This window comes from Chiloscyllium punctatum, chromosome 2, assembly GCF_047496795.1.
Source record: "Chiloscyllium punctatum isolate Juve2018m chromosome 2, sChiPun1.3, whole genome shotgun sequence".
NCBI lineage: Eukaryota > Metazoa > Chordata > Chondrichthyes > Orectolobiformes > Hemiscylliidae > Chiloscyllium > Chiloscyllium punctatum.
In genome coordinates, this window is record NC_092740.1 from 3,502,570 (window position 1) to 3,524,811 (window position 22,242).

Here is a 22,242-nt window from a genome sequence, read left to right on the forward strand (position 1 = left end):
TACCTATATCTATTTATAAATTTCATATTTCTTCATTGCATTTTATCTTCTCAGCTATTTTAATGTCATCTGCAAATTTGGCTATAGTACTTTGTACCCCAGTTCCAAATCATAAATATAGATTGTAAATAATTGAGACCTAGCCCTTACACCTGTGGTACCTTACTGGTTACACTTTGCCAATCTGAAAATGACATATTTACATCAACTCTCGGTTTCCTATTGGCTGTTCCTCTACCCTTTCCAATATACCAATCCCAAAACCATTAGCTTTTTCTGATGGATTAGCTTTTTCTGTGGTAATGTATTTTGAGTACCTTTTGGAAGTTTAAATTTATAACGTCTATTGGTTCTCCTTCATCCACCTTGTTTGTTACATCCTCAAAGAGGATAAATATGACAACGGTTACTTTCTTTTCAGAAAATCAAGCTAACTCTGCCTGATTATTTTATGTTATAGCCTTCTAAATCTCCTATTATAACGTCCTTGAAGTTTATTTGAAGTTTAAGACACTAGTTTCAAACCCAAGTTGCTCATCTTCAAAGTGAAGGATATGGAAGACTGTGCAGTTGGTGGTTGACATGTCATGATATGAATGTATTTAGCTAAGAATTGGTTTGTTCCTCACTCCCCAGGTTAAAGAGACGGTGTGAGAGAAGAAGAGCAGAGAAGACCATCAGCAAATCCCCTCAGCCATCGCAACAGCAAGGCCCCCCTGATCCCCCCGAGACTCTGAAGATTGAAAGCAGAGTCTCTGAGGTAAAATACAGTAATATTCAATATTTTCTTACTGGGAAGAGCTTGGGAAATGTTGATGTCCAAAGGGCCCTGGCTGCAATTGATCGGCTGCCTTTTATTACAAGAGGATTTGGATACGAGAAGAAACAGTCTTGCTGCAGTTGTACAGAGTCTTATGTGAGACCACATTCAATTCAGTTTTAATCGTCTGACCTAAGAATGGACATACTTGGAGTAGCAGAGATTCAGTCTCCGTGAGGTGGAGAGAAATTGAGGATAAGGGGCCTGGATTCTCTCCAACTTAAAAACATGAAAGGGGATTGATTCTGAAGTAAACAATTCTTGTAGGACCTGACAGGGTGGGTATAGAAAGGGTATTTCCCCAGCTGGGGATCTCAAACCGGAGGGTCACTCTCAGAATATGAGAAGAGTCCATTGGGACTGAGATGAAGACAATTTCTTCAGTCAGTACGTGGTGAATCTTTGGAGTTCTGTACCCCAAAGGGCTGAGGAAGCTCCATCATTGAGTGTATTCTTCAGGCACTGACCACGTAGAGAGAGGGACCTTTTGGCCAGAGTCCTTTCACCGCCTCCCTGTGACAACACACTGGCCCGAGTTATTTTCACCCAAGGCTGGGTTCAGCAAAGTCCCAGCAGTGGGTCTGTGGTGAAGGAGAGAGACATTTGTTTATTTACTTCATAGATGGTGGACTTTGCTGGAAAGATTACCATGTACTACCCTTGATCCATTAGAATTACAAAGGTGTCAGCACAGAAGAAATTCAGAGCCATGTGTCTGTTCCAGTGTCTGCTAGAGCAATGCAGCTCTTCCCATACTCCCTGTGTTCAGAAGGTGGTGCTGCTGCAGTCTGTGTGCTGTAGGTACAGAGAGAGTTCCAGGTGTTTGACCCAGTGACGGTGAAGGAACGGTGATATATTTCCAAGACAGGGTGATGTCTGACCTGGAGGGGAAGTTGAAGGGGGTGGTGTTCCCATGTGTCTGCTGCACTTGACCTTCTAGGTGGAAGTGGCCATGGGTTTGGAAGGAACAGTGGGTCTGAGAGATCAGGATAAGTGGCAGTAGAGGTACAGTTGCTCCTGGCATCACCATTTCACTCCATTTATCCCAGTTCGGTAATCTGCTTGTGATGGACAGAATACCCAGAATCATAGGAGAGCAGAGCTCCAATTACAGAGGCTATTACACTGCTAGTATGTGCTTCAGATAATGTACGGGCTATTGGGAATGCTGTCAGTGGAGTTTGGGGATTTCACCTGGTGGTTGTTGGGATCAGAGGTTCTGGGCACATGGTGAGTTTCTATCTGGATGAGGATGTCTAACTGTTGTGTTTCATACCAGGATCCAAGAGACAGTCAGTCAGCACCTGATACTTCAGGAAGATTTAACCTCTCTCTGGGTGAGTGACAACAAAGAATAGGTGTCTCTGATTTTGCTATGGACCTTGTCTGCTGTCTGAAACTAATGAATAAACTGCAGCTTCTGTACCCTTCCATCTGACCACCCGAACTCCTCTCCACTCCTCTCTGTTTCTCTCTCCTTCTCCTCCATCCATAAGCCTGTCCCTCTCTCCCCCATCTCCTCCTCAGTCCATTTGCGTATGCTCGCATGCTGTCATGTCCTAACCATGTCGCCCCCCCCCCCCCAACTCTGCCATGTTCTCCCCTGCTCTGTAAACCTCCCCCATCCCTCTTGTTATACCCTGTGCCCCCTCATCCCAACACTGGGTGCCCTCGTTCTGCTGTTTGCCTCCTGCTCAGCTGTTTTGTTGTTGGTGTGATTAATGTTCTGAATTCTGGGTAGGTTCATGTGATACTCGCCTGGGGGACCAGCTTTATCCGTTAGCAACACCAGCAGAGTTGCATTGCTTTGCATCCACCAGGAAGAATGCGAAAGAAAGACAAGATGCCAGCACCAATACGGAGCAGGGTCCTGAGCCTGAGCTGCAGCCACCTCCAGGTAGTCCACACATTGTCTTCTCTTGTATTTATCAGACTGTCAAGATGAAGCTATTGGCTCCTTTGCAGTGGGTGTCAGCTGGCTATTCTCCTTTAGAGGCACTTAATCCAACGAGGTGATCATCCCCTTCTTATTTTTAAGTTCCACCCACATGACTTCACTGGACTATCTCCCAAGACTATGCTCCCTAAGTACAGCCTTAATGTTCTCCTTAACCAAAAACGTCACTCCCCTGCTCTCTTGCCTCCCGTTCTGTCCTTCCTATAGCATTGATTCCAGAACCCAGGCTTCCTAGCTCAGAGGTAGGGTCACTACCACTGTAACACATGAGGCCCACTCTAGGCTTGCCAGATCCTGTCTAATGATATTGAAATTGGCCTTCCCCAAATGTAGACACTTAACCTCTCCAATATCCTTTCCCTCTCCAGAATGACTTTGAAACTTAGAGGTATGGTCACAGTTCCCAAAATATTCGCCCTCTGAAATTTCCATAATACCATAAGGCCATAGAGGTAGGAGCAGAAATTTGGCCATTCAGCCCATCGAGTCTGCCCCGCCATTCAATCATGGCTGATAAGTCTCTCAACCCCTTTCTCCTGCTTTCTCCCTGTAACCCCGATCTCTTGATATTCAAGAACCTATCAATCTCAGTCTTAAATATACTCAATGATCTGGCCTCCACAGTCTCTATGTCAGCGAATTCCACAGATTCCCCACTCTCTGGCTGAAGATGTTTCTCCTTATGTCCATTCTAAAGGGTCTTCCCTTTACTCCAAGGCCTTGCCCTCGGGTCCTAGTCTCTCCTACCAATGGAAACATCTTCCCAACACCTACTCTGTCCATGCCATTCAGTATTCTGTAAGTTTCAATTAGTTCCCCATTCATCCTTGTAAACTCCATTGGGATAAATGCGAGGTACTGCATTTTTGGAAAGCAAATCTTTGCAGGACCTATACACTTAATGGTAAGGTCCTAGGGAGTGTTGCTGAACAAAGAGACCTTGGAGTGCAGGTTCATAGCTCCTTGAAAGTGGAGTCACAGGTAGATAGGATAGTGAAGAAGGTGTTTGGTATGCTTTCCTTTATTGGTGAGAGTATTGAGTACAGGAGTTGGGAGGTCATGTTGCAGCTGTACAGGACATTGGTTAGGCCACTGTTGGAATATTGTGTGCAATTCTGGTCTCCTTCCTATCGAAAAGAAGTTGTGAAACTTATAGGGTTGCCAGGGTTGGAGGATTTGATCTGTAAGGCTGGGGCTGTTTTCCCTGGAGCATCAGAGGCTGAGGGGTGACCTTATAGAGGTTTATAAAATCATGAGGGGCACGGATAGGGTAAATAGGCAAAGCCTTTTCCCTGTGGTGGGGGAGTCCAGAACTAGAGGACATAGGTTTAGGGTGAGAGGAAGATATTAAAGAGACCTAAGGGGCAACTTTTTCACACAGAGAGTGGTACGTGTATGGAATGAGCTGCCAGAGGATGTGGTGGAGGCTGGTACAATTGCAACATTTAAGAGGCATTTGGATGGGTATATGAATAGGAAGGGTTTGGAGGGATATGGGCCGGGTGCTGGCAGGTGGGACTAGATTGGGTTAGGTCAACTGGTCAGCACGGACAGGTTGGACCGAAGGGTCTGTTTCCGTGCTGTACATCTGAGTCTATGAGTGTTGACCCATATGTTAAGTTTTTCGCTCCTGGGACCATTCTCATGAACTCAGAACACACTGCAGGGCCAATACATCTCAAAACTGTGCACAATACTCCAAATGTGGTCTGACCAGAGCCTTTTAGAGCCTCAGAAGTACATCCCTGCTTTTAGATTCAAGTCCTTTCAAAATAAATACCATCATTGCATTTACCTTCCTAACTACTGACTCAACCTGCACGTTTACCTTGAAGAATCCTGGATCAGAACTCGCAAGTCTCTTTTGCACTTCACATTTCTGAATTTGTTTCCCCATTTTGAAAATAGCCCATGCCTCTGTTCCTCCTACCAAAGTTCCTCCTACCATGACCTTACACTTTCCCATGTTGTACTCCATCTGCCATTTCTTTGCCTACTCTCCTAATCTGTCCAAATCCTTCTGTTGCCTCCCTGCCTCCTCAATGCTACCTGTCCCTCTACCTATCTTTGTATCATTTGCAACTGTAGCCAGCATGCCCTCAGTCCCTTCATCTAGATCGTTAATGTATAAAGTGAAAAGTTGTGATCCCAACACTGAGCCTTACGGAACACCACTTGTCACCGGCTGCCATCCTGAGAAGGATCCTTTTATCCCCACTCTCTGCTTTCTGCCAGACGGCCCAGCTTCTATCCACGCTAACATCTCGCCTCTAACACCATGGGCCCTTATCTTACTCAGTAACGTCCTTGTGGCACCTTGTCAAAGGTCTTCTTGATGGTAGATAACATCCATTGGCTCTCCTTGGTCTAACCTGCTTGTTACTTTCTCAAAGAATTCTAGTAGATTTGTCAGGCACGACTTCCCCTTCATTAAATAATGCTGACTTTGCCCTATTTTACCCTAAACTTCTAAGTATTCGGAAATCTCATCCTTCACAATGGATTCCAGGATCTTAGCCCATGACCAAGGTTAATCGGTCTATAATTTTCCATTTTTTGCCTTATTCCCTCTTTAAGCAGGGGTGTCACGTTAGTGATTTTTTAGTCCTCTGGGACCCTCGCAGATTACCACTAATGCCTTCACTATCTCTTCAGCCATCTCCCTTAGAACTCTGGGGTGTAGTCCATCTGGTCCAGGTGATTTATCCACCTTCAGGCCATTCAGATTTTCCTGCACCTTCTCCTTGGTGATGGCTCTGACCCTCACTCTGTTGAATTTTTGGGATATTACTCATGTCTTCCACCACAAAGACTGACACAAAGTAATTATTCAGTTCCTCAGCCATTTCCTAGTTCCCCACTACTATCTCTCCAGCATCATTTTTCTGCAGCCCAATGTCTACTCTTTTGCCTTTATATATCTAAAGAAACTCTGACAGCCTTCCTTTATATGACTGGCTAGCTTACCCTCATATTTCATCTTCTCTCTCCTTATTTCCTTTTTGTTGTCCTCTGTTGGTCTTTGTAAGCTTCCTAACCCTCTGGTTTCCCACTGCCCTTTGCCACATTATATGCTTTCTCTTTTATGCATTAGATGCTATCCCTGACTTCCCTAGTCAGCCATGGTTGTCTCATCCTCCCTGTACCAGGCTTCTTTTCCTCAGGGTGAATCTTTGCTGTGTCTCCTGAAGTACTCCCAGAAATTCCTGCCATTGCTGTTCCACTGTTTTCTCCTGTTCGGCTACAAAAGCTGCTCCAAAAAGCCATCTTGAAGACATTCCACAAATTCCTTTCCTTGCAATCCACTCCCAACATGATTTTCCCAGTCCACCATGATCATTGTAACTTTGCCTTTCCTACATATCTTTTCTATCTCCTGGTATACCTTGCACCCCAGCTGCTGACTACTGTTTGGGAGGCCTGTATATAACTCTAACTATGGTTTTCTCACCTTTGCAGATCCTCAAATTCTACCCACACAGATTCTACACCATCTGACATTACCACTTTCTCAGCTTCATTCCCTGGGATTAATCCATCTCTAATTGCACTGTCTATGTGCTGGCCCAATAGCTCTCCAATCATGAATAATCACGGACGATGACTCTCCAAACTGGAGGAGGAGGCTCCACAAAGGGGCGATACAGTAGCTCAGTGGTTAGCAATGCTGCCTCTTAGTGCTGGGGACCCAGGTTCAATTCCAACCTTGGGCGACTGTTCACATGGATTTTGCACATCCTCACTCTGTCTGCGTGGGTTTCCTGCAGGTGCTCTGGTTTCCTTCCGCGGACCAAAGCTGTGCAAGGTTAGGTCATGCTAAATTGCCCATAGTGTCGATGGGTGTGCAGGCTGCGTGGATTAGCCATGGAAAATGTGGAGTTACAGGTAAGGGGGTGGGTCTGGGTAGGATGCTCTTCAGACGGTTGATGTGGACTTGATGGGCTGAATGGCCTGCTTGCATGCTGGAGGAATTCTATGATTCTGTGAAAGATTCCCATCCTTAATGATGATGGAGCCCCATGCATATCAACCCAAAAGAGAATGCTGAAGTATTCGTCACAATCTTTACACTCGTGTGCCAAATGGATGTTTGATCTCATCCTCCTCCAGATATCTCCATCACAGATCCAGCCATTTCAATTCACTCCATGTGATATTGTGAACTAATTAGAGACACTGGCTTCTGCAAAGTATGGATCCTGATAATATTCCGGTAATAGTACTGAAGGCTTGTGCTCCAGAACTTGCTGTCCCCCGAGCCAAGCTGTTCCAGTTACAGCACTGGCATCTACCCGACAATGTGGAAAATTACCCAGGTATGTCCTGTACATAAAAAGCAGGACAAATCCAACCCGGCCAATTCCCATCCCATCAGTCTACTCTCGATCCTCAGTAACGTGATGGAAGGGGTCAGTAACAGAGCTATCAAGCAGCACCTGCTCAACAATAACCTGCTCAGTGACGCCCAGTTTGTGATCCCCCAGGGTCACTCAGCTCCTGACCTCATTCCAGCCTTGGGTCAAACATGGACAGAAGAGCTGAATTCCAGAGGGGAGGGGAGAGGGACAGCCCTAAACACCAAGGCTGTATTCAACTGAGTGTGACATCAGGGGGGCTTTAGTCAAGCTGGAGTCAGTGTGTATCATGGGGCAAACTCTCTGGTGATTAGAGTCATACCTGGCAAGTAGGACGATGGTTGTGGTTGTTGGAGGGTCAGTCATCTTAGCTCCAGGACATCTCTGCAGGAGTTCCTCAGGGTAGTGTCCTCGGCCCAACCATCTTCAGCTGCTTCATCAATGACCTTCCCTCCACTATAAGGTCAGAAGTGGGGATGTTCGCTGATGATCACACAATGTTCAGCACCATTCACGTTTCCTCAGATACTGAAGCAGTCCGTGTTCAAATGCATCAAGAAATTTATTTCAATGCAAGTGGTCTTACAGCTGAGACAGATGGGAACGTGGGACTGGGACATGATAACTATTACAGAAACATAGCTGAGGAAGGAACAGGTCTGGTAGTCCAATGTACTGGAGTTTAGATGCTATAGGAAGGATAGAAAGGGAGGCAAGAGTAGGGAGTGGTATTCTTGATGAAGGAAAACATTACTGCTGTATTTAGAGAGGATATTTCTAAGGGATCATCCAGTGAAGCTACATAGGTGGAAAACAGAATTAAGAGGGGGATGATCCCCTTGATGGGATTGTGCTGCAGGTCTCTCGATAGTCAGATGGAAATTGAAGAACAAATATGTGGAGAGATCTCCGATATATGGAAGATTAATAAGATTGTAATAGTAGGCGATTTTAACTTTCAGAACATAGACTGGGACTGCCATAATGTTAAGGGTGAGGAAATGTGGTGAAAATTCTTAATTTTATTAAATAAAAATTCTTTGTCAATATATAGATGTACCTGCTACAAAAGGAGCAAAGCTTAACATTCTCTTGGGAAATAAGGCAGGGCAAGTGACTGAGGGGGTCAGTCGGGAAGCACTTTGGCATCATTCTATGAGTTTTAAAATGGTTATGGAGAAGGATAGGCCTTGTATAAAAGTTAAAGTTCTTAATGGGAGTAAGGCGAACTTTGATGAGATGAGACAGGAATTTCCAAGAATTAATTAGAGTAGACTGTTCACAGATAAACGGATGACTGGCAAGTGTGAGACTTTCAAAAGTGAGATAATAAGAGTTCAGAGGTTGTTAGAGTGAAGGGTAAGACTCGTAACAGTAGGAAATATTGGATGAATAAAGATATTGAGGCTCTGGTCAAGAATGAGAAGGAGTCATATATGTTATGTGTCATCACATGGGATCAAGTGAACCTCTTGAAGAGATTCAGAAACCTCATATGCCTTGTCTGGTTTCTCTAGCTACTGATAGAGTGCACCCCTACTGTCACCAGTGTCAGCATGGTTTCATGAAGGGCAGGATGTCCTTGACAAATGTGCTGTAGTTCTTTGAAGATGTAACCAGTAGGGTAGATAATGGGGATCCAGTGGATGTGGTATATCTAGACTTCCAGAAGGCATTTTACAAGGTGACGCATAAAAGACTGATCCAGAAGGTTAGACCCCAGGGGGTTAAATATTGGCTTGGATAGAGGATTCGCTGACTGACAGAAAGCAGAGGGTTGGGATAAATGGGTCCTTCTCTGGATGATGAACTATAAATAGTGGGGTGCCGCAGGATTCCATTCTCAGACCTGAACTATTTACAATCTGTATAAACTATCTGAAGGGAGGGACAGAGTGTAACGTATGAAAGTTCGTAGATGATACTAAACAAGGTGGGGAGGCAGGCTGTGATGAGGAGATAAAGAGTTTAAAGCTGGATACTGATAGGTTGGGAGAATGGACCAGAATCTGCCAGATGGAGTTTAATCTCGGTAAGTGTGAGGGTATCCATCTTGCTGGAAAAATTAAAGGCAAATTATTATTTAAGTGGGAAGCAGTTTCAAAATACGTTAATGCAGAGGGATCTGGGTGTCTCTGTGCATGAATCACAGTAAGGGGGTGTGCAGGGAGGTGCAGCATATAATAAGAAAGGCAAATGGAATCTAGACATTTAATGCAAAAGGACTGGATTATAAAAGTGAAGAAGTGTTGTTCCAGTTGTGTACAGTGTTGGTGAGACCCACCCCTGGAGTATTGGGTCCAGTCATTGTCTCCTCACCTGAGGAAGGATGTGGTGGCACTGGAGACAGTTCAGGGAGGGTCACCAGGTTGATCCCAGGGATGAAAGGGCTGTTGTATGAGGAGCGGTTCAATAGCTTGGGCTTGTACTCACTGGAGTTCAGCAGAATGAGGGGATGGATAAGGTGGTCATTGAACATATGCTCCCTCTTGTGGGACAGTATTAAACAAGAGGTCATATATACAGAGTGAGAGAAGGTAGGTTCAAAATTACTTCACTCAGCGGAATCTGTGGAACTCACTGCCCCAGAGTACAGTGGAGGCAGAATCAAATCAACAGACTCAACAAAGAAATGGACAGGTTTCCGATGAAAAGTGGGATAAAGAGCTGTGGGGAGCAGGGTCAAGACCAGGATAAGATCAGCCATGATCATGTTAAATGGAGAAGTGGGTTTGAAGGGCTGAATTGCCACCTCCTGCTCCTAATTCCTGTGTTCCTCTGTACACTGCTGTCTCCACTGCAGGTGGGGGTGCTTTTCCTCAGAGTCGGGCTGTATAGATTGTGTTTGGTTCTCTATCGTCCGTCCCTTGGAGCTGACCATTGCACTGACCACTGTGCTTTCTCTTTGCTTTTCTGAAGCTGCTAAATCCTACAAGGATACTGGAATCCTCACCTGCTCTGAGATCGGGAATGATCAGCCAATCACTGCTACTGCAGGTTCGATCTTTCACCTTTTACTTTGTGGTTCAGTTGTTAAGGAGTGAGTGAAGTCTCCTTCGTACGGTGTAACTCAGCAGCACAGCGGCAGCCATGTCCCAGCTCAGGAACGGGCACCTCCTTCCCCCACTTCCCAATCTTACTGACACTAAGGACTGACAGCAAGGAAAGGTGGGAGACACTGTTCACCAGACACTCAGCTCTACTCACCTACATTCACTGGACCAAATGATTGTATTCTGTGTTGTAATGACTTCATGGTATGAATTTAATTGAATGATAGGTTTCTGTACAGAAGCTGCAGACTAGAACAGTGTTAACATCAGTCAGATGCAAGGAATGGCTTCTGATGTTATTTCCAGGCTCCATTCATCTCCTGTGCCTTGTCTCCCACACTGCCCTCTTTTCTCTCTCCCTCTCCAGGTCACCCTCTGGTTTCATGTCTCTCCTGCTAGTCCATTCCTTCTCTGCTCGTTTAGCTCTCTATTCCCTTTACTCTCCTATTCCCTTCAATAATGCAGGGGATTAATAATTCACAGCCACCCTGATTTGCAGTGGATCCGTAGGAGCTGGGCACATATGCAACCTTCAGTATTTTGTCTGAGTTTTGAATCTGGAGTCTTACTGAGGTCGGTTTGTGTTAGCCCTCACTCAAACAGCTTCTCCAGCAGCCTCTGTTTGCTGTCTCTCATGGTGTTTGCTGATTCTTGGATACAAACAGCTTGTGTGCAACCATTACCTGATAGGTATTGCAGCATGACAGCAGGTGAGTGACCAGCAACAGCCGGCCTGCAACCTGACAGCTTTGGTCGATCCAGCTGCCAACAGCTGCATGCCTTCCCCCACAGCCCCCATCTTCGCCTCAAACCACCATTCTCAGCCCAACCCCAACCCCACTCTGTTGTGCTGCTGCCCCCTCTCAACATTCCACCAGTCCAAACCAGGAACAGCTCCTGTCCCTGGTCAGTCCGATACTGGGATCGGGGACAGCTCCTGTCCCGGGTCAGTCTGATACTGGGATTGGGGCCAGCTCCTGTCCCGGGTCAGTCTGAGACTGGGATTGAGGCCAGCTCCTGTCCCGGGTCAGTCTGAGACTGGGATTGGGACCAGCTCTTGTCCCGGGTCAGTCTGAGACTGGGATTGGGACCAGCTCCCGTCCCGGGTCGGTCTGAGACTGGGATTGGGACCAGCTCCTGTCCCGGGTCGGTCTGAGACTGGGATTGGGGCCAGCTCCTGTCCCGGGTCGGTCTGAGATGGGATTGGGGCCAACTCCTGTCCCGGGTCGGTCTGATACTGGGATTGGGGCCAACTCCTGTCCCGGGTCGGTCTGATACTGGGATTGGGACCAGCTCCTGTCCCGGGTCGGTCTGAGACTGGGATTGGTGCCAGCTCCTGTCCCGGGTAGGTCTGAGACTGGGATTGGGGCCAGCTCCTGTCCCGGGTTGGTCTGAGACTGGGATTGGGACCAGCTCCTGTCCCGGGTCGGTTTGAGACTGGGATTGGGGACAGTTCCTGTCCCACGTCAGTCTGAGACTGGGATTGGGGCCAGCTCCTGTCCCGGGTCAGTCTGAGACTGGGATTGGGCCAACCTTACAGCAATATATACTAATATGTTCCCAACTGATATACCCAGGCAGTGGCCAATCCCGAAACACTACCCCTGCAGCGTGTTCGCCTATCTTCCTCCTCGACCCAAAAAAAGAGACCGTGTAGCGGAAGGTTTTTTTTTCATCTCTCTTGGTAATTTCGAGTGGAGGGGATGGAGGCGAGGGCAGGTACGTGCTCCTCTTGCAGGATGTGGGACGTAAGGGTCACCCACTGGTGACCCGCTCACTTCCCCTGGGAGATCTGTACCCAACTCCAGATCCTCACAGACCGTGTTAGGGAGCTGGAGCTGGATGAACTTCAGATCATTCGGGAGGCTGAGGGGGTGATAGAGAGGAGTTATAGGGAGATAGTCCCACCTACGTTACAGGATAAAGGTAGCTGGGTGACCAACAGGAGAGGGAAAGGGAACAGGCAGACAGTGCAGGGACTCCCTGCGGCCATCCCCTCAATATTAACTGTACCACGTTTGTTACTGTTGGGGGTATGATCTGCCAGGGAAAGCCACGGCAGCCAGGTCTCTGGCACTGAGCCTGGCTCTGTGGCTCAGAAGGGAAGGGGGGAGAGAGAGAGAGATTGATAGTGAGAGGAGAGTCAATGGTTAGAGGAACAGACAGATCCTGTGGACACGAACAAGACTCCTGGATGGCATGGTGCCTCCCGGGTGCCAGGGTCAGGGATTTGATGTCTTGGATTGGGTCCACAGGATTCTTCAGGGAAAAGGTGAGCAGCCAGAAGTCATGGTATACATCAGTACCAATGACATAGCCAGGAAAAGGGAGGAGGATCTGAAAAGTGAATATAAGGAGTTAGGTTGGAAGCTAAAAGGCAGGACGAGCAGAGCAGTAATCTCAGGAATGCTACCGGTGTCACGGGCTAGTGAGGCTGAGAACAGAGAGTGAGTGTAGCTGAACATGTGGCTGCAGGGCTGGTGTAGGAGGGTGGGCTTCAGATAAGTGGATCACTGGGATACCTTCTGGGGAAGGTGGGGCCTGTACAAGAAGGAGGGGTTGGACCTGAACTGGAGGGGCACCAATATCCTGGGCGGGAGGTTGCTAGAGCTCTTTGGGAGGATTTAAACTAAATTGGCAGAGGGATGGGAACCGGAGCTATGGATCAGAAGATGGTGGAGAGGCAGGTACAGTGTGCAGAGAGTCTGTGAGGAAGGATAGACACTCGATAGGGCAAAGATACAGTCAGTGAAATGGGCTGAAGTGTGTCTGTTTTAACACAAGAAGTATCAGGAGTCAGGGTGATGAACTTGGAGTTACAATGTTGTGGCCATTAAGGAGACATGGATATCGACATGGATATCACGGGCAGGAATGGTTGTTGGATGTTCCAGGGTTTAGATGTTTCAAAAGGAATAGGGAGGGAGGTAAAAGAGGTGGGGGAGTGGTATTGCTGATCAGGGATAGTATCACAGCTGCGGAAAGGGAGGTCTTTGAGGAGGGTTTATGGGTGGAAGTCACTTTCTTAGGAGTTTTCTATAGACCTCAACAGCAACAGAGACACAGGAGCAGATTGGAGGCAGCTTTTGGAAAGGTTCAGAAGTAACAGGGGTGTTGTCTTGGGTGACTTCAATTTCCCTGATATTGATTGGAACCTCCTTAGTTCAAATAGTTTGGTTGGAGCAGTTTTTCCCAGGTGTGTCCAGGAAAGGTTCCTGACTCAATATGTAGATAGACGATTAGGGGGCGGCCATATTGGATTTTGTGCTTGGCAACAAACCAGATCTGGAGTCTATCTCAGTAGGAGAGCATTTCGGCGATAGCAGTCACAACTCCCTGACCTTTACTATAGTCATGGAGAGGGATAGGAGCAGACATATGGGAAAGTATTTAATTGGGGGAGCGGGAATTACAATGGTATTATGCAGGAATTGGGATACCAAAATTGGGAACGGACGTTCTCAGGGAAATATAGAAATGGGGAGGTTGTTTAGGGAGCACTTGCTGACAGTGCTGGACGGGTTTGTCCCACTGAGGCAAGGAAGAGATGGTAGTATGAAGGAACCTTGGGTGACAAGGGATGGGGAACATCTAGTCAAGAGGAAGAAGGAAGCTTACTTAAGATTGAGGAATCAAGAATCAGACAGGGCTTTAGATGGTTACCAAGAAGGAACGGAAGAATGGTGGAGGTAAATGAGGGTCTTAATGAATACTTTGCTTCAGTATTCACTACTGAGAGGGACCTTGTCATTTGTGGGGACAGTGTGAAACAGGCTGATACACTCCTACAGGCTAATGTTAAGAGGAGGATGTGCTGGAACGTTTGAAAGAAATGAGGATAGCTAAGCCTCCTGGGCCAGACGGGATAGACCCAAGGTTACTCCAGGAAGTGAGGGAAGAAATTGCTGCGCCTTTGGTGATGATCTAAGTGTCCTCACTGTCCACTGAAGTAGGGCCAGATGATTGGAGGGTGATAAGTGGTATTCCCTTGGGAAAAACAGGCCAGTCAGTGGTGGGCAAAATATTGGCGAGGATTCTGAGAGAGAGGATTTATGATTACTTGGAAAACCATAGTTTGATTAGAGAGAGTCAGCATGGCTTTGTGAGGCAAAAGTGAGGACTGCAGATGCTGGAAACCAGAGTTTAGATCAGACTGGTGCTGGAAAAGCACAGCAGGTCAGGCAGCATCCAAGGAGCAGGAAAATCAACGTTTGGGCAAAAGCCCTTCATCAGGAATACAGGCGGGGTGCCTGCAGAGTGGAGAGATAAATGAGAGTGGGAAGGGCTGGGGAGAAGGTAGCATAGAGTACAATTGGTGAGTGGGGGTGGGGTGGAAGTGATCGTTCAGAGAGGAGGGTGGAGTGGAAGGGTGGGAAGGGAGATGGGCTGGTAGGACAGGTCATGGGGACAGTGCTGAGCTGGGAGGTTGGAGCTGGGAAAAGGTGGGGGAGGGGAAATGAGGAAACTGTTGAAGTCCACATTGATGCCCTGGGGTTGAAGTGTTCCGAGGCGGAAGATGAGGCGTTCTTCCTCCAGGCGTCTGGTGGTGAGGGAGCGGCGGTGAAGGAGGCCCAGGACCTCCATGTCCTCAACAGAGTGGGAGGGGGAGTTGAAATGTTGGGCCACGGGGCGGTGTGGTTGATTGATTAGATTAGATTAGATTACTTACAGTGTGGAAACAGGCCCTCCAGCCCAACAAGACCACGTCGACCCACCGAAGAGCAACCCACCCAGACCCATTCCCCTACATTTACCCCTTCACCTTACACTAAGGGAAATTTAGCATGGCCAATTCATCTAACCTGCACATCTTTGGACTGTGGGAGGAAACCGGAGCACCCAGAGGAAACCCACACAGACACAGGGAGAACGTGCAAACTCCACACAGACAGTTGCCTGAGGTGGGAATTGAACCCGGGTCTCTGGCGCTGTGACGCAGCAGTGCTAACCACTGTACCACCGTGCCACCCTTAATTGGTGCGGGTGTCTCAGAGATGTTCCCTAAAGCACTCTGCTAAGAGGCGCCCAGTCTCCCCAATGTAGAGGAGACCACATCGGATACAATAAATGATATTAGTGGATATGCAGGTAAAACTTTGATGGATGTGGAAGGCTCCTTTAGGGCCTTGGATAGAGGTGAGGGAGGAGGTGTGGGCGCAGGTTTTACAGTTCCTGCGGTGGCAGGGGAAGGTGCCAGGATGGGATGGTGCGTTGTAGGGGAGCGTGGACCTGACCAGGTAGTCACGGAGGGAACGGTCTTTGCGGAAGGCGGAAAGGGGTGGGGAGGGAAATATATTCCTGGTGGTGGGGTCTTTTTGGAGGTGGCGGAAATGTCGGCGGATGATTTGGTTTATGCGAAGGTTGGTAGGGTGGAAGGTGGGTACCAGGGGCGTTCTGTCCTTGTTACGGTTGGAGGGGTGGGGTCTGAGGGTGGAGGTGCGGGATGTGGACGAGATGCATTGGAGGGCATCTTTAACCACGTGGGAAGGGAAATTGCGGTCTCTAAAGAAGGAGGCCATTTGGTGTGTTCTGTGGTGGAACTGGTCCTCCTGGGAGCAGATACGGTGGAGGCGGAGGAATTGGGAATAGGGGGTGGCATTTTTGCAGGAGGTAGGGTGGGAAGAGGTGTAATCCAGGGAGCTGTAGGAGTCGGTGGGTTTGTAAAAAATGTCAGCATCAAGTCGGTCGTCATTAATGGAGATGGAGAGGTCCAGGAAGGGGAGGGAGGTGTCAGAGATGGTCCAGGTAAATTTAAGGTCAGGGTGGAATGTGTTGGTGAAGTTGATGAACTGCTCAACCTCCTCGCGGGAGCACGAGGCAGGTCATGCCTCACAAACCTTATTGAATTCTTTGTGGAGGTGGTGTACATGGATTTTAGCAAGGCACTTGATAAGGTTCCCCATGGTAAGCTCATTCACAAAGTAAGCAGGCATGGGATACAGGGAAATTTGGCTATCTGGATACAGAATTGGCTGGCCCAGAGGGTGGTAATAGATGGAAAGTATTCAGCCTGACGATCAATGACCAGTGGTAAATAGAAAATTACAACACAGTCCAGGCCCTCGATGCTGCGGCAACCTGTGAAACCAATCTATAGCCCATCTAACCTACACTTCTCCGTTATCATCCATATGTTTATCCAATGACCATTTAAATGCCCTTAATGTTGGCGAGTCCACTATAGTGATATTCCACAGGGATCTGTTCTGGGACCTCTGCTGTTTGTGACTTTTATAAATGACTTGGATGAAGAAGTGAAAGGATAGGCTAGTAAGTTTGCTGATGACACAAAGGCTGGTGGAATAGGTAGCACTGGGACATTGACAGGATACAAAACTGGGCTGAGAAGGGGCAGGTGGAGTTGAATCTGGAAAAATGTGAAGTGATTCATTTTGGAAGGTCGAATTTGAATGCAGATTCCAGGGTTAAAGGCAGGATTATTGACAATGTGGAGGAACAGAGGGATCTTGGGGTCCGTGTCCACAGATCTCTCAAAGTTGCCATCAAGGTGATAGGGTTGTTAAGAAGGTGTATAGTGTGTTGGCTTTCATTAACAGGGGGTTGAGTTTAAGAGCCGCGAGGTTATGCTGCAGCTCTATAGAGCCCTATTTAAACCACACTTAGAATATTGTGTTCAGTTCTGGTCACCTCATTATAGGAAAGATGTGGAAGCTTTAGAGAGGGTGCAGAGGAGATTTCCCAGGACGCTGCCTGGACTGGAGGGTGTGTCTTATGAAGAAAGGTTAAGGGAGATAGGGCTTTTCTCATTGGAGTGAAGAAGGATGAGAGGTGACTTGATAGAGGTGTACCAGATGATGAGAGGCATAGATAGAGTGGATAGACAGAGACTTTTTCCCAGGGTGGAAATGGCTATCATGAGGGGGCATAATTTTAGGGAGCATGATTGGAGGAAGGTTTAGGGCCGATGTCAGAGGTAGGTCCATTACACAGAGAGTGGTGGGTGTGTGGAATGCACTGCCAGTGGTGGGAGTAGAGTTGGATACATGAGGGACATTTAAACGACTCTTGGATAGGCACATGCATGATAGTACAATGAAGGGTATGCAGGTTAGTCTGATCTTCGAATAAGATAAAACGTTAGCTCAACATTGAGGGCCGAAGGGCCTGTACTGAGCTATACTGTTCTATGTCTCTGTTCTGTGTTCACCATCAGGGATACACTGTAGAAAATCCTGGATGGGAAGCTGGGACAAAGGCTCTATAGTAACAACTTCTGGGGTGTGAGATCGTATCTGTGATTGTAAGGGTGTACTGATGTCCTGCTCTTGCATTTAGCAACGGTCCTACACTATCCATTAACAAGTGATTAAATGGTTCTTCAAAAATTCATCTGAATATCCAAAGTGCCAATTTGACCACAGTTGCAGTATGGCAGCATGCAGTTTGGCCCATCAAGTCCACACAGACCCTCTGAAGAGCATCCCACTCAGAATCACCTCCTACCCTATAACTCTGTATTTCCTAATTCTCCTATCCTGCACATCCCTGGGTACTATGGGTAACTTAGCATGGCCAACATGTGACTACAGGGATGGTACAGGAGGGAGGGTTTTGGATTCCTGGATATTTGGTGGCTAGCATGAGGGGCCATAGCTTTAAATTGAGGGGTGATAGATATAGGACCGATGTCAGAGATAGTTTGATTACTCAGGGAGTAGTAGGGGCTTGGAATGCCCTGCCTGCTATAGTAGTAGACTCACCAACTTTAAAGGCATTGAAATAGTCATTGGATAAACATATGGACGAGAGTGGAATAGTGTAGGTTAGATGGGCTTCAGATTGGTTTCACAGGGCAGCACAACATCGAGGGCCGAAGGGCCTGTACTGTGCTGGAATGTTCTATGTCCAATCCACCCTCACCTGCACATCTTTGGACTGTGGGAGGAAACTGGAGCACCCGGAGGAAACCCACACAAACTCCATACAGACAGTCGACCAAGGCTGGAATCGAACCTGATCCCCAGTGTTGTGAGGCAGCAGTTCTAACCACTGAGCCACTGTGCTGCCACACGGTCTGCTCCCCCCACATGTTACTGAATGTACTACATCTTCATGAAGTCCTGGTCCATGTCAAGTGCCTATTTATTGATGCCGATATACCCTGCCACAGGAACTTCCTGTGCTCTTTACAATATCTGAGTGGTACCATGAGCTGCTGAGCAACCATCCACTCTCTCTCCGTGGCTGTGTGAGGATGGCTCCACTTCCTCGACAGAACTCCGTGTTCAATCTCATTCACACTCTGGAACTCCTTCAGCTTCAGTGTGAACTGTCACTTAATTCTTTCACATTGGATCTGCTTCCTAATCTTCAATTAATGAAGACATGCTGAACACTTATGTTTGAAATATCCTCATTGTTAAATGGGTTTAGTCACTTTAACACCAGCTTGTGGAATCACTGTGACCTCTGATGATGGGCTTTGTTTAGCCATTGCTCTGCTCACTGCATATGAAGGGAAACTGCCCAGAACATCCTCCTGCAAATGTTCTGTCACTCTCAATCTAACCGTAACCCTAACCCTATCAGCTCCAATGGATTTTCTGTGATTACAGGTGAAGCTATGACTTTCACTGCTGCCAAATCATTTCCCAGGAGTAAATCAACTGCATCCATAGGTCATTTCCTAACCACCCTGACAACCACTAGCCTAGGCAGCATGTCCCACTTCAACTGGAGTTCATACAATCGAAGTGGGATGTATTCCGCACCTATCCCATTTAAGATAGGAGCAGAATTAAGCCATTCAGCCCACCGGGTCTTCTCCTCCATTGTCTCATAGCTGATATATTTCTTAATCACATTCTCCCAACTTCTCCCTGTAACCTTTGATCCTGTCATGAATCAAGAATCTATCTCTACCTTAAATCCACTCAATGACCTGACCTCCACAGCCTTCTGTAGAAATGAGTTCCACAGATTCACCACTCTCTGGCTGATGAAATACCTCCTAATCTCAGTTTTAAACGGCCACCCTATCAGTCTGAGCCTGTGCCCTCAGGTGCTAGTCTCTCCTGCTCATGGATGCATTTTCTCCCTGTGCACTCCGTCCAGGCCCCTCAGTATTCTGTAAGTTTCAATCAGACCCCTACTCATCCTCCTAAGCTCTATGGAATACAGACCCAGACTCCACAATTGCTCCTCATATCTCAAGGCCTTCATTCCCAACATCATTTTTGTAAACTTCCTCTGGACCCCATCTAAGGCCAGTACACCCTTTCCTAGATACAAGGCCCAAAGTTACTTTCAGTATTCAGAGCCTTATACAGCCTCATTAGTACAGTTCAGCTCTTGTATTCTAGCCCTCTTGAAGTAAATCTGACATTGCATTTGTCTTCCTCACCGCCAACTGAACCTACATGTCAACCTTAAGATAATCCTGAATTTGACAATAGACAATAGGTGCAGGAGTTGGCCATTCTGCCCTTCGCGAATGCACCACCCTTCAATATGATCATGGCTGATCATCCTTAATCAGTATCCTGTTCCTACCTTATCTCCATAACTCTTGATTCCACAATCCTTGAGAGCTCTATCCAACTCTTTCTTAAATGAATCCAGAGACTGGCCCTCCACTGCCCTCTGGGGCAGAGCATTCCACACAGCCACCACTCTCTGGGTGAAGAAGTTTCTCCTCATCTCTGTCCTAAATGGTCTACCCCATATTTTTAAGCTGTGTCCTCTGGTTCGGCACTCACCCATCAGTGGAAACATGTTTCCTGCCTCCAGAGTGTCCAACCCTTTAATAATCTTATATGTCTCAATCGGATCCCCTCTCAGTCTTCTAAACTCAAGGGTATACAAGCCCAGTCGCTCCAGTTTTTCAGCGTAAAGTAGTCCCGCCATTCCAGGAATTGACCTCGTGAACCTACGCTGCACTCCCTCAATAGCCAGAATGTCTTTCCTCAAATTTGGAGATCAAAACTATACACAATACTCCAGGTGTGGTCTCACCAGGGCCCTGTACAGCTGCAGAAGAACCTCCTTGCTTCGATACTCAATCCCTCTTGTTATGAAGGCCAGCTTGCTATTAGCCTTCTTCACTACCTGCTGTACCTGCATGCTTACCTTCATTGACTGCTGTACAAGAACACCCAGATCTCTCTGTACTGCCCCTTTACCTAAATTGATTTCATTTAGGTAGTAATCTGCCTTCCTGTTCTTGCCACCAAAGTGGATAACCACACATTTATCCACATTAAACTGCATCTGCCATGCATCTGTCCACTCACCGAACCTGCCCAGGTCACCCTGTAATCTAACATCCTCCTCACATTTCACCCTGCCACCCAGCTTAGTATCATCAGCAAATTTGCTAATGTTATTACTAATACCATTTTCTATATCATTAATATATATTGTAAAAAGCTGCAGTCCCAGTACTGATCCCTGCGGTACCCCACTGGTCACTGCCTGCCATTCTGAAATGGAGCCGTTTATCACTACTCTTTGTTTCCGATCAACCAACCAACTTTCAATCCAAGTTAATACTTTGCCCCCAATACCATGCGCCCTAATTGTGCTCACTAACCTCCTGTGTGGGACTTTATCAAAAGCTTTCTGAAAGTCCAGGTACATTACATCTACTGGATCTCCCTCGTCCACCTTCAGAGTTCCATCCTCAAAAAATTCCAGAAGATTAGTCAAGCATAATTTCCCTTCATAAATCCATGCTGACTCTGACCTATCCTGTTACTACTATCCAGATGTGTCGTAATTTCATCCTTTATAATTGACTCCAGCATCTTTCCCACCACTGAGGTCAGACTAACTGGTCTATAATTTCCTGCTTTCTCTCTCCCACCTTTCTTAAAAAGTGGTATAACATTAGCCACCCTCCAATCCGCAGGAACTGATCCCGAATCTATCGAACTCTGGAAAATAATCACCAATGTATCCACGATTTCTCGAGCCACCTCCTTCAGTACCCTGGGATGTAGACCATCAGGCCCTGGGGACTTATCAACCTTCAGACCTAACAGTCTCTCCAACACCAATTCCTGGCAAATATAAATTCCCTTCAGTTCAGGTCCTTCAGCCACGGTTACCTCTGGGAGATTGCTTGTGTCTTCCCCAGTGAACACAGATCTGAAGTACCAATTCAACTCTTCTGCCATTTCTTTGTTCCCCATAATATATTCCCCTGTTTCTGTCTTCAAGGGCCCAATTTTAGTCTTAACCATTTTTTTGCCTTGGACATACCTAAAAAAGCTTTTACTATCCTCCTTTATATTTTTGGCCAGTTTACATTCGTACCTCATTTTTTCTCTGCGTATTTCCTTCTTAGTAATCCTCTGTTGTTCTTTAAAAGCTTCCCAGTCCTCTGTTTTCCCATTTATCTTTGCTATGTTATACTTTTTCTCTTTTAACTTTATATGTTTGTTAACTTCCCTCCTCAGCCACAGCCACCCATGCCTCCTCCTATGATCTTTCTTCCTTTTAGGAATGAACTGATCCTGCACCTTCTGCATTATACACAGAAATATCTGCCATTGTTCCTCCACTGTCATCCCTGCTAAGGTATTGCACCATTGAACTTTGGCCAGCTCCTCCCTCATAGCTCCATAGTTCCCTTTATTCAACAGAAATATTGTCACTTCCGATTGTACCCTCTCCCTCTCAAATTGCAGATTGAAGCTTATTGTATTATGGTCACTACTTCCCAATGGCTCCTTCACTTCGAGGTCCCTGATCAATTCTGGTTCGTTACACAATACCAGATTCAGAATCGCCTTCTCCCTGGTCGGCTCCAGCACCAGCTGTTCTAAGAATCCATCTCAGAGGTACTCCACAAAGTCTCTTTCTTGAGGTCCAATACCATCCTGATTCTCCCAGTCTACCTGCATGTTAAAATCCCCCATAACAACTGTAGTAACATCTTTGCGACAGGCCAATTTCAGCTCCTGATTTAACTTACATCTGACATCCAGATTACTGTTTGGGGGCCTGTAGATAACTCCCAAGAGAGTCTTTTTACCCTTAGAATTTCTCAGCTCTATCCACACTGACTCTACATCCCCTGATTCTAGGTCCCCC

General features: G+C 46.9%; 1 protein-coding gene across 7 annotated transcripts in view; it reads left to right on the plus strand.

The window, feature by feature from the left end:
- The window catches only part of cplane1 (ciliogenesis and planar polarity effector 1), a 254,280-nt gene that overhangs the window by 168,587 nt on the left and 63,451 nt on the right, over positions 1–22,242 (plus strand). For 6 of the 7 annotated variants that reach the window (XM_072592860.1, XM_072592875.1, XM_072592882.1 and 3 more), the window contains 4 exons: positions 637–760; positions 2,100–2,157; positions 2,562–2,717; positions 10,052–10,129. In XM_072592860.1, coding sequence (XP_072448961.1) covers positions 637–760; positions 2,100–2,157; positions 2,562–2,717; positions 10,052–10,129 — 416 coding nt within the window. The remainder of the gene's footprint in view (positions 1–636; positions 761–2,099; positions 2,158–2,561; positions 2,718–10,051; positions 10,130–22,242) is intronic. The other variant, XM_072592868.1, reaches the window with a different exon arrangement.